Here is a 12,729-nt window from a genome sequence, read left to right as displayed (position 1 = left end):
AGAATCTTGGTTTCCCCAAGCAGTGAACCACTAAGCCCCCCAGTAGCCTTGAGCAGCGTCTCCTGCTAGATGCTGCTCTGCCTCTCCCAGGAATTGAACCCTGGGCAGAGCCCAATCATGGTCTTGCACCAGGCCTCTAGTTTGCCTGTCTCTTGGGTGGGAAGACTTGGCTCACTGGTGCCTCAGTAGAAAATCTAATGTTCTCAAGGAGCTGCCAGATAAATTCCCTCCCAGAGTCTCTCTGTGCCCAGCCATGGTCTGGAGCTGGGACTCTGAACTGAGCCCACCCGTGCCCCTGTCCCCCCAGAGCACATGGACTCACAGAGAAGGTCACCAAGGGGAGGAAAGGTGGAGTGGCCCAGCTTGGACAAGGGTATTCCAGACTAAATCTAGAAGGACTAGTGAGATTTGTTTCTTTCTTAAGCTTGTGACATTTATTTTGCCTTTTTTTTTTTTTTAAGTTTATTCATTTATTTTGAAAGAGAGAGAGGGAGGGGCAGAGAGAGGGGGAGAGAGAATCCAAGCAGGCTCTGCACTCTTAGCACAGAGCCCCATGCGGGACTCAATCCTGTGAACTGGGAGTTCATGACGTGAGCCGAAATCACTAACCGGGCACTTAACTGACTGAGGTACCCAGGGGCCCCTATTTTGCCTTTTTAAAAATTATCTTTTTCTTAAATTTTATTAATTTTGAATAGATAATATATTCACACTTCAAAAGGGAAAAAGGTCATAGACTGAAGAGCTTCCACCTTTTCTTCCCCAGGGAAACCTAGTAATGATCATCTGTGAGCGAATAGATGTTTGCCCCTCTTTTTAAAAGCTATCATGCTGCATATACAGTTCAACATCCTGCCTTTTTTGCTCTCGATCTTGGCAACCATGAGCATAGCAGAGTTTTGCCCACTAGGAGAGGGTGCAGGTCTAGATAGGATGGGGATGTTCAGGGCACTTTTCCAGCAGAAGGCATGATGTGTGCAAAGATGTGAGTATGTGATCTTGTACCTGGTGGCTTTGGGAAATGGAGATTCATATGGAGTGGCTGGACAGCGGAGAAGGGCTACCAACAGGCTAGCAGAGTAATTACCAGTATGGCGTTTGGTATACAGGAGCCCTGAAGGGCTGGCTATACCTCTTATTAGCTGTATGGTTCTTGGCAGTTTCTTAACTCTCTGAGCCTCAATGTCCTCAACTGTCAGGTGAGTAATAAAAGGAGTATCTGCTTTCTGAGTTGTGGTAAGGATTTGGTAAGGTGACACAGAGAAAGCACCAGACTATTTGGTAATTTTAATTATAACTTACTTTGAGAGGCCAGCAAGGACAAAGGCCCATGGGCCAGGATCCTGGAGGGAGCAGCATAGATTTATTTTTTGTTTTTAGTAGTAAGCAGACACAGGGTGAATTCGTGCCGTAGAGGGGTCATGTGGCATGGGCAGGAGTGTTCCTGGACAGGCACCTTTAGCCAGTATTCAAACTAATTCACGCTATTATGTGAATGATGGATGGCACCCAAATTTTTCTTAACCTAGGGGTACAGCAGCAACAGATGATGGGATGAAGGCCACCTTTCCAGGCTGATCCTGATGCCAGAGGGTAGCCTGACTCTAGCCAACACTCACCATTCCATTGTATGAATGAACCATAGGTATATTTGAACAGTCACTGAAATTATGGACATTTTGTGTGTGCTCACGCAGTGTTTAGGTGCTGTGTGCATGTATGGGAGACCAGTGTACTGGGCCTGTGTATGTGAGCCAACTGTGTTTGAGTGTAGCTGCATATAGGTCAAGCGTATACCAGCCATATGTGTGTGAGTGTGTGTAGAGGTTGTGTGTGTACCGTCCAGGTGTGTGTAGGCCATGTGTGTGAGTGCACACAGAGCATGTCCCAGTCCCAACTGTGTGGCCCTGGTGTGCATCCACGCCGTGTACAGCCTGCTGCATACTGGTGCTCTCCCCTGATGCCTATGCCTGCCTCAGCCAGCTTCCCTGGCCTGTGCTTGGCTCGTAGGACAGTGGCGGGGCCCGGCGATCTGTGATTGGAGATGGCCCTCAGCTGCTCACCCACTATTATGATGATGCCAGGACCATGTACGAGGTGTTCCGCCGTGGGCTTAGCATCGCAGGTGAGAGGGGCTGTGAGGGTCTGGAGGAGCCCTGCCAAGGGTTGAGCAGGTGCAAAGGTGTGAGCCGACAAGCAGGGAACCAGGAGCGTGGCAGGTGAGTGGTTGCCAGGTTCAGAGGAGAAAAGCAACTCCTGGCACTCCTCCCACTCAGGGAAGTAACTGCATTATGCGGCCGAAGGGCTGACCTCAGCTTTGTTCTAGCCCTTAGCACTGCCTGACCTTAAACCATCTCTTAGCTCATAGTTAAAAAAAAATTTTTTTAATGTTTATTTATTTTTGAGAAAGTGAGAGAGAGAAAATGTGGTCCAGGGAGGGGCAAAGAGAGGGAGATACAGATTCTGAAGTAGGCTCCAGGCTCCAAGCTATCAGCACAGAGCCCGACGCAGGACTCAAACCCATGAACCCCAAGATCATGACCTGAGCTGAAGTCAGACGCTTAACCAACTGAGCCACCTAGGCACTCCTTGGCCCTTATTTTATATCTCCCATGGGCAGCCCCTGCTAAGCCTCAAACTGCCAGGCCTCTGGCTGGCATGGTTCAGAGCCTGAGCCTCTGGGATGTCTGGGTGACCCAGGGTATGGGTCAAAAGGAAGTGGTCAGAGAGGCAACTCTCCATCTCTGCCTCATAGTCCCCATGTCTTTGTGTCCCCTTGAGGCTACATCACACAGGTCATGGTGGGAACTGGCACTGTGTTAGTCCTTATTCCAGGGCCTCCCTGATCCTTGAGGACATGTCATGCCTGTGTGCTTTAGGCCTCCTTCAGCTTCAGCAGGTTAGACAGGCAGCTGGGGGCAGTTCGCTTGACCCATGGACCACCCCACAGGATGGGATGTCCATTCACCTATCTGATGAGCAGATGCAGGTGACACCCACCCTACCATCCTCCCTGGCACAAGGCCTGCTTATCTCTCTGCAGGGAATGGACCCTGTCTTGGCTTCAGGAAGCCCAAGCAACCTTATCAGTGGCTGTCCTACCAGGAGGTGAGTGGTAGAGGACAGGCCCCACCCTGTCGACCCATGTAGATCTGGCATTGTGGGGCTTGTGGGTACCCTGCAGGGTCTCAGAGGGTCATTGTTTCCTTGCATGGCCTGTTTGCCAGACTCCCAGCAGCAACTTCAGAGGACTTCCAGCCGACCTGGGTAGGGTCTTAGGGAGGTCTCAGACCTGTAGGAATCCTTACCTGGGAATCTCCCTCCCCTGCTAAAAGTCCTTGCTTTCCATCACTTCCCCATGTCCATGTGCAGGTGGCCGACAGGGCTGAATATCTAGGGTCCGGACTTCTGCAACACAATTGTAAAGCATGTACAGATCAGTTTGTTGGTGTTTTTGCACAAAATCGACCAGAGGTAAGCATCTGCCTTGATTGGTTTTAGAGGTTTCAGTAGAATAGGGGGTTGGGTACCATACAACAGCCCTGGTCAAACTGCGTGTAGGGCCTAGGACAAGAGAAAACATGGATGTACTTGTTCCATGCCACCACCGACTCCTTTGACTTTGCCCCTAATCAGGAGTGGACATCTCAGCCAAGCTCCATCTACACCCCACCCAGCCCCACAAACAGGTGTTTCCTGAGCCATGGGGGAAGAAAAACCCAGGGAAGAAGGCCACAAGGCCTAGAAATAGGCTTTGGGCTATTTGGAGGCCCCAAATTCCCTGGGGCATGCGTGCTCTAGAAAGCTGTGGAGAAGCAGGTGCAACCAGTTAACCTCATGGATTCCTTGCAACGTGGAGAGGGCCAGAACAGAACCTTCTCAGGAAGACCCAGAACAAGTACCCTGGTTGCCTGGGCATAAGAGCAGTACAGCTCTCCTATCTGCTCTGTGCTCCCCCAACCCCGCACCTGTGTGTCTCCACAGTGGATCATCGCAGAGCTTGCCTGCTACACGTATTCTATGGTGGTGATCCCATTATATGACACCCTGGGCCCTGGTGCTATCCGCTACATTATCAACACAGGTGAGTCACCACTGCCTCCTCTTGCCACTGGCAGCCAGCCCCTGGACCCCAGCCTCTTAGCTTACGCTAATTGTCTGATACTAGTAAGCACTTTGCTTCCATTCTCAAAGAACATTTTCCAATCTGGCCATTGAGTTGGCTTTCCCCAGTTGGACTTCACCTGAAGGCATCTTCCACAGGGCCTGGCTACCGTGAAGGAGCCTCTGCAGCAGCCTCCACACAGGCTTCCGACTCTCTGAGGCTTACTTTTCAGCTCAGGGCACATGCGGGGGAAGCGGGGTGGTGGTGGCAAATAACCTCAAGCAGACCTGAGATTATGGATCCTGAGCCTGGAGCAAAGGAATGCTTGGAATCTGCTCCAGGACATTCCTTGGCCTCTTGCCCTTGTTTCTCCTAAGCTCCATGCACTTTCCTCTGTGTACAACACATAGCCTACATAGCCTGTCTTCTGCATTTATTTACACACAAGCTTTGACACACACAGCCCATGGCTCTGCTGCCTAGCACATGCTACCCACAGTCACAGCCTGTGCTCACACAGCCTGACTTTTCCTAATGGTCCCTTCAGCTGACATCAGCACCGTGGTCGTGGATAAACCTCAGAAGGCTGTGCTTCTGCTAGAACATGTGGAGAGGAAGGAGACTCCAGGGCTGAAGCTCATCATTGTCATGGAACCATTCGAGGAAGCTCTGAAAGACCGAGGGCAGGAGTGTGGGGTGGTCATTAAGTCCATGCAGGCCGTGGAGGTGAGTGTCTGCTTCTGGGCTATTTACTGGGCTGTAGCTGGTTGGGTGCTGAGCCAGGACTGCTGGTTATCTGCCCCTCTCATGCCCCGGGGTGGACATCTTGGGCCATCAGGGTGTGTCAGGGCTGAGATAGGGCAGGCTTTTACAAGGGCTGGTGGCAGGTGGTGAGGTTGGTGCCTATAGGCATCCTCTAGGTGACAGACTCAGTTGGCTGGCACATTGAATAACACAGGCACCAATAGGTATATGGTAGTGCCAGCCTGCCCCAGAGTTACTTACATAGCCTCTGGAGCCTCCATGTTTTCAGCTAGCCATCAGCCTGTGTGAGCCTCAATACTACAGACATGAGGTCCAGGAGTCTTTGAGAGGTTCCTTCAGTGTGTCCCAAACTCCCAGCAGCCAGCAGAATCAGTTTTTCTGTGCATGACCTCCCCAGAGGCATCAGGCTGGTGGCAGCTTGTGGCCTGCTAGAGTGACACAGGACATCCTGGTCCCCAGGGCCTCACGCCCGCCTCAGTAGCAGCTCACCCCCACCATCCCTTTCTGGATGTAGGCCCCTGAGCTCTCCAGGTGTTCTCCTACCTGCCTGTCTGTCACCAACTATACTTGTAATATGTGGGCAGTTGTACCCGTCCATGGTTTGGGGGCCACATTTATGCTGACAACCCCCCATCTGCCCCTCTAGCCTTGACCATTTATCTGGAAGTGTAGGCCACCTAGCCATTCTGTCCTGAGCATGTGTCCCGATGGACACCTCAAGCTGTCTCCCCCGTTGTGCACGTGCACAGTGTCTAACCTCTCCCTGGGCCTCAGGCCCCTGTCTGTAATGTGTGGGGTGGCTTAGGCCTGGACGTGCATATAAGAAGAGGCCACTCAGGTGGTTTCTCCACATAGGCAGGAGGTGGTTTCTCCACCATGCCAAGCTTATTTTGATTTTTTGTTTATTCACTTGTTTTGATCAATCAGAACTTTTGAGCATTTTAAAAATCATGGTTTTCTCTTCCAGGAGTGTGGCCAACGGAATCATCACGTCCCTGTGGTAAGCTCATCTGCCAGCAGGTCTTTATTGATGGTGTGCAGGGCTTATCCTCACAGACCACGCTCACTATGCACGGGGCCTTGCTAGGGGGTCAGAGAAGCACCCCTGTGTTAATAAGCCATTGCTGTGAGCAGCTTTGGAAATACCCACTCAGGGAACCAGGACTTGTGTAGGTGAGGGTGTAGAGAGGGACCTGGAACAGGAGTCAGACGTTTAAGATGGAGAAAAAAGGGCAGCCATTCCTCACTACCCTTGGTTCTCCAGAGGCCTTTTCTTTGGGAAGGCTTATTTTTTCCCCTTGTAGGTAGTGAACTCTACAAGGATGGGGTGAACAAGAGAAGCAACAGAATTAGAAGTGAACCCCGGGCCAAGTGCCCTTGTAACATCTGCTGTCCTTGTTCATCTTTGTGAATTTTTCTTTTTAAAATTTTTTAACGTTTATTCATTTTTGAGAGACAGGGCACAAGCGGGACAGGGGCAGAGAGAGAGGGAGCCACAGAATCCAAAGCAGGCTCCAGGCTCTGAGCTGTCAGCACAGAGCCCAACACGGGGCTCAAACCCACGGACCATAAGATCATGATGTGAGCCGAAGTTGGACCTGACTGAGCCACCCAGGCGCCCCGTGAACTTTTCTGTGTGTTACCCCCGAGTGATACTTCCTGGGGTCAAGTCACCAGTGACGGTCACTGTTCCTGGGAGAGCTGTGTGGGAGTTTTAAGCTTGCTTACGAGGCCTCTTGCCTCCAGTCTTCCCTCCAGCTCAGTCCTTCCCACTCTTCTTACCTGCCCCTGAGCTTTCTCATATGCAGATCAGCCCTTCATGGGCAGCCCTGGTGTATGCCCACCTCCCTCATACCATACCCCAGCCTCGGAGCACCATTTTCCAAACTCTTGGCACACCCTTGCCTCCATGCCTCCACCAGTAACCAGGCTAGTTCCTCTTCCAGAGCCCATCTTCCCTTTGTCTGGAGAGATCTTGCTTGTCCCTCAGTCCCAACTCATGTCATCTCTTCTGCATACAAGCGGACGTGATAGGCTCCTCCTGGTGACCCCAGGACTCTGTGCCCTGGGCCAGGGCCAGGGTCTGATACAGAGCAGTCTTGGTGACACAGTGGGAATCTCAGTTCCTGGGCCACACATTCTGTCCCCAGGCCTAACCCCAGACATTTGGGAGAAAGTGGGAAGGCAGGATGGAACTTCTCCACCGAGAAGGTGAGGTCTTTGTTAGAGGCCTAGATGTGACCACTATAGTCCAATCCCATCCCAGATTCAAGCTGGGGAGGCAGCAGGACCAGGTGAGAAATTAGTGTGACAGATGGATGTCCAAGCCCCCATCAAGTTTCCTCAGCCTCTTTCCTGAGGACCTGCCAGCCCACCTTTCTGACGGCTGCAGGCAGGGGCAGGCACACGACTCTATACCCACTCGTGGCGGGTGGGGGTGCACAGAGAGGCTGGCTGGTTGAGAATTCCAGGGGTCTCGGGCCCTGGCTGGCCACTCTGGGTCCTCTTAACATACACTTCTTCTCAACTCTGCAGCCCCCGAAGCCCAGTGACCTCTCCATTGTGTGTTTCACAAGCGGCACAACAGGTGAGCTGAGGCACCCAGATCACCAGCCGGGGCCACCTGCAACCTTCTCTGGCAGCCTTGGTGGTGTGACTGCAGGGGTCTCTGGTGCCCCCTGACCTCTGAGGCATGGGCTGAGCCTTGTCCCATGCCTGATTCCAGACCATGGGCTCCCAGTGCCCAGCAGGAGGCAGCATGGGTGGTGGGACATGGATAGTGTGGACTGCGAGGTCAGGGTGGGGGCTGGCCATTTCCTAGAGCTGGGGCCAGAGGAGGGCTGGGTAGCTGAGTCACATCATCCCTTGCTGAGAAGCAGCTCTCACCACTCTCCTTCCTGCCCTGACTTGGCCTTTGTGTCAGGGACCACAGATAAAGTGTGGGGTTTGGTGTCTGAAAGTCTTGATTTGGGTTCCACTTCTACCACTTGCTGGTGGCTAGGAGCCAGTCACCTAGGCTTGTTGCCACCTCCTCCCCAGCCTCTCCCTGTGATAGGGTGGTTGAAAGTGCCAGAGAGGGAATGGTGTGGAAAAAGGCAGTGCAGAAACTCTGAAGGATGGGGCTGGTATGCTGTGGGCATGGATGTCGGATGAGGACAAGCAGAAATGATTCACCCCATGCCTGGTGCTGAGAGAGGAGTGCATAGGGCAGCATCAGCAGGGATAGCCAAGGAAGGCTGCCTGGAGGAGGCAGGGTGCACAGTTGGGGTGTGGCCACAGGCACAGCACTTCACAGTCTGCAGTGCCTTTTCCCCCCAGTCACTGAGCTGCTGGGGCCTCAGCACGGCCTGTGAGGCAAGCAGGCATGGATGCTATATGAGTGGATGCCACCAGCAAGTGGAAGCAGGGGACTTGTGCCCTTTTTCCAGAACCCCCCGCCCAGTGCTCTTCCTCTGCTGCTACTCCATCTCATCTATTGACTTGGGAAGTCACTTGTCCTAGCCTTGAATGGGCAAGAAGTTTCCAGCCTTCTTCTTCTGGTTGGAGGGCTGGCCTGCCTTGATGATAATGTTTGATGGGGTGCGCAGTGAAAGTGGAACTTCGCACAGTCTCTGCAGATGCAGCCTCTAAGGCATTTGGCAGGTCCTCCCCAGCCCCATAAGCAGACCCGCCATGAGGATGGATCATGATAAACAAGGCTTTGTTAGATCTAGATGGATTTTTGCCATTAACTCAGTGGGTTTGAGGATTTCCACCCCACGGCTAATTTTTATCAGAAAAGAAATAGCATAGTCCTTGCTCTCCAGTAGCTGACATCTAGAGTCAACGCAGAATTCAAAAACGCCCTTCAGGTTTATGTGGGTGTTTGTTTGTTTGTTTTTTGTTTTTTGTTTTTTTTGTCATGAGTTTCATACGTAAAATTTTGGTGATATGTCTCTCCAGCCTGGGTTGGGAAACAGGTTACTATTGTGGCCTTTATGTATTTATTTTTTAAATTTATTTTGAGAAAGAGAGCAAGCAGGGTAGGGGCAGAGAGAGAGAGGGAGAGAGAGAATCCCAAGCAAGCTCCATACTGTCTCACAGAGCCCAACACAGGAGAAAGAACTCACAAACCATGAGATCATGACCTGAGCCAAAATCAAGAGTCAGACATTTAACCAACTGAGCCACACAGGCGCCCTACTACCGTGGCTTTTACCTTTAGACCCTTGATGTTCAAGAGTGCCCCTAGGCTTTTAATGAGTCACTTGGTCATATTGGCCTCCATATCTGGAGAAGAACTTCATGGAGCAGAAATGTGCTATCACCTAGGTGTAGAGGGCAGGCCTCATGTCCCATGCTTTTCCAAACCATGAAATCACAATTGGAAGCTAAGCCATCCTGCCCAAGCTCTGTGTGGTGGAAGATGGTCATATGGAGCCAGGAAAACAGGTTGTGATTTAGTGCCCAAGCCTCCCTCGATAGAAGCGCTGCTGGTGCAAGGGCAGAGCTGGGGGGTTGAGCAGACCTCTTATCACCCTGCCCGGCTGTACTTGGATTTCCTTAGCATTAGCATGAGCCTGTGCTGTGCCTCTGGTAGCCATCCTGTTTTCGAGCACATTCAGCCCTGCCTGTCCTCAGCATCACAAACCCCGGATATAGCTTCTCTTCTGAACTGTGTTCCCAGCTTCATCAGGGGCCCACACTCTTCTTTCAGTGGGGAAAGATGGAACGTATGATCTAAACCTGACATTTGGTTCATGATTCTGGTGGAATCATTCTGGGAAGATTTTCTTCTTGCTATATGATGGAAACATCTGTGGAGATCCCCAGAATAAGCCAGTGCTATGGAACCCCTAGTCAGGCTGTGACAGTCCTGCAGGAGGTGAGAGGATGGGGTTTGTCTACACTCAGGGATGGCTACTGGGTGGGTATACAGTTCGTTGTTCATTTCAGAATGACTATTAGCTGGACTGGAATCTGATAGCCCCTACCCCCCACAAAGAGAATTTGTGGGTATAATATAGCCTTGTTTGGGAAATTGGGTGCCATGAGTGATAGTTAAGACATATACTATGAGTTCATGTACCCTCTCTTCCCAGAGAAGAAAATACAGCGATCTTTTTAAATATATCCTTCTCAAGCTCTATGCTTTTAGCATTCTTTTTCTAACTTATATCGATTCACTCATTCAGCTCATTTATGGAGCATCCAGTATGCATCAGACCTAGTGCTAGGGGCTGAGGTCACAGGGATGGATAAGACAGACCCCTGTCTTCATGAGCTCACAGCTTATGTTACCGGGCAGTTCAGTACAATGTGGTCACTGCCTCAAGAGTCCACATCCCAGAGTGCATGGAGCACTATGCCACCAAGAGGTCAGAAGAGCAGGACAGAAAGGATTCCCAGCAGAGTCCACTGGAGCAGAGTCCTGAAAGATTGGTAGCTGGAGGAGAATAGGAGGAAGGACATTCTCAGCATGGGGACAGCATGTGCAAAGGATTGGCTGCAAGAAAGAAAATATTGCTTCAAAGGAGAGTTGAGTGAGGAAATAGCTGTCTGGGAACATGGCCTGGGAGCACTGGCAGGAGAGGAATGATGAGGGCAAGAGTTTCAAGTGGAGGCTGAGCTAGAAGTGAATAGAATCTGTCAGTGTTGTCTGGTGGCTAAACTATACCCAAAGGATGCCACCACAGAAATGCCTGCTGGTGCTCTTGGCAAGGGCTAATCGTGGAGTGGAGGCTGGAAGCAGAAGCTGATTGCAGTGGAATGAGGAGTGAATGGGAGGTGAGGATGTCACATCAGCACATGTGGACAATTTCTTCAAGAAGCATGGCCATGTCACCAAAAGGCTTGCTCCATAATGTTGATAAACATCGCTGTTTGAATAGTCAAAATCTGGAAACAACTCCAGTGCCCATCAGCGATAGAATGGTATACCTCAATAGAATCCTCTCCCTTACTGTACATTGAGTGAAAGAAACCAGACACAAAAGATTGCATGATTTCTTTGGTATAAAATTACAAGAACAATAAACTAGTCTACGGTTTTATAAGTCAGGATAATGGTTGCCGTCCAGGATAACGCTGCCCTGGAATGCTGATGATGTTCTAGTTCTTTAAAAAAAGAAATTGTTTTTAATATTTATTTATTTTTGAGAGAGAGAGAGACAGATAGAGTGCAAGCAGGGGAGGGGCATAGAGAGGGGGAGACACAGAATCCAAAGCAGACTCCAGGCTCTGAGCTGTCAGCACAGAGCCCAACGCAGGGCTTGAACCCACAGTTCGTGAGATCATGACTTGAGCTGAAGTTGGACGCTTAACCGACTGAGCCACCCAGATGCCCCGTGATGTTCTATTTCTTGATCTGGTGCTGGTTGCCCAGGTAAGTTCGCTTGGGAACAAAAACATCTATTGGATCTGTACACTTATTTGGGCAATTTACCACATATGTATGTTATGCTGTAAGGGAGAATCTATGTGAAAAATAGATTAGCTTTGAAGGAATGACAGACCAAGAGTGGAGCTGGCAGAGGCTATGGAGGGGGTGGGGCTCTTGTTATGGAAACACCTGAAAGTGTTTTTTGTCATCGAAAAAGAGCCACTAGAGACAGAGGAAAGGGAGGTGCTGCTCAGTGGAGCAGAGCCCTTAAAACTCTGGTGTGGATTGAGAGAGAGAGGAGGCTTCTGGATACAGCAGGAACGAGATGTACCCTGCCTGGAGAAGAAGGGAGGAAGAGTGGGTAGAGGCCCCTGGAATTGGAGCATCTCTTCTGTTCTAATTGAGGGCACCCAGGAAAGCTCAGTCATCTGCAGTCATTTAGCCGAGCATGTAATGCCCATCGGCCTTACCTCTGTGGCTGCTCAAAAGTGGGATCTTGGGAAAATACTCTCTTTGACCTATTTGTTTTGTGCCATTCAGTTCAAGACTTATGTGACCATATGCATAAAACTACATCTGGGTATTCCTGCTGTGCAGCTTTAGGAGAATTTCTTAACCTCTCTTAAGCCTCAACTTGCTTGAATATTAAATGAAGCCATCTGATATCTGTAATATAGGATGTTTTAAGAAATAACTGAGTTACCATGTATGTATGTATGAGATGCCTAGCACAGTTCCCACAGTCATGGATTTCAGTACCTGGCTGCTATTATAGTTATTATTTGTGTTTCTACCAGCTCTCAAGTCTGATTGTTCAAAAAATTGGTGGATATGGGGTTGTTGAAAGTAGGACTCAATCCTGAAGAAGAGTTGGGAGCCTCTAGCAGGGAGATGAACACTCTATCCGCATTATAAAACTTCCAGAGCATTTCTGTCACCGGTGTCTTTTGTAACCCACCTTTGTGTGAAAGTGGAAGCCAGCAGCCAGAGGAACCTCCAGCCAGAGGGCCCGTCACTGCTCCCAGCCCCACTCCCATCCCACCCCTGCAGGAGAGACCTCGAGCTCAGCTTCACCCCATAACTGCTCTCACTTGGAGCCAACATCCATCTGGGGCAGACCTTCAGCTAGTGAAATGCCTTTCTGCAGATCAGCCATGGATGGCCAGCCCAGGAATACTGGTTAAAGCCAAAGTGACATCCGCAGAATCTGAAACTAAGAGGTTTTTTTTCCTTCAGCAGCTGGAGAGAAAATAAATGAAGGGATGGCCAGCCTATGAGTAGAAGGTGGGGAATGGACAGTAGATCTCATGTTGATAAGATGGTGCCATTGATGTTGCTCCAGATAATAAGAGAAACAGAGCAACAGTGGTTCTGTCACTTTGCCATGGGTCTAGCTAGGAATGCTCACCAGTTCCTCCATGTGAGCAACTTGAAAAATTTTCCATATCACATTTTTATTTTATTTTTTTTAAATTTATATATGAAATTTATTGTCAAA

General features: G+C 50.2%; 1 protein-coding gene across 4 annotated transcripts in view; it reads left to right on the top strand.

Moving 5' to 3' along the window:
* Window positions 1-12,729, top strand: part of ACSL6 (acyl-CoA synthetase long chain family member 6) — a 65,968-nt gene that overhangs the window by 17,492 nt on the left and 35,747 nt on the right. For all 4 annotated transcript variants that reach the window (XM_040444411.1, XM_040444410.1, XM_040444412.1 and 1 more), the window contains 7 exons: window positions 2,011-2,125; window positions 3,044-3,108; window positions 3,373-3,474; window positions 3,985-4,084; window positions 4,653-4,831; window positions 5,838-5,870; window positions 7,406-7,457. In XM_040444411.1, the coding sequence (XP_040300345.1) occupies window positions 2,011-2,125; window positions 3,044-3,108; window positions 3,373-3,474; window positions 3,985-4,084; window positions 4,653-4,831; window positions 5,838-5,870; window positions 7,406-7,457 (646 nt within the window). The remainder of the gene's footprint in view (window positions 1-2,010; window positions 2,126-3,043; window positions 3,109-3,372; window positions 3,475-3,984; window positions 4,085-4,652; window positions 4,832-5,837; window positions 5,871-7,405; window positions 7,458-12,729) is intronic.

This window comes from Herpailurus yagouaroundi, unplaced genomic scaffold, assembly GCF_014898765.1.
Source record: "Herpailurus yagouaroundi ecotype Mexico unplaced genomic scaffold, PumYag 192, whole genome shotgun sequence".
NCBI classification, from domain to species: Eukaryota; Metazoa; Chordata; class Mammalia; order Carnivora; family Felidae; genus Herpailurus; species Herpailurus yagouaroundi.
Note: the sequence above shows the minus strand (reverse complement) of the source record. Positions and strands in the feature narration are given on the sequence as shown.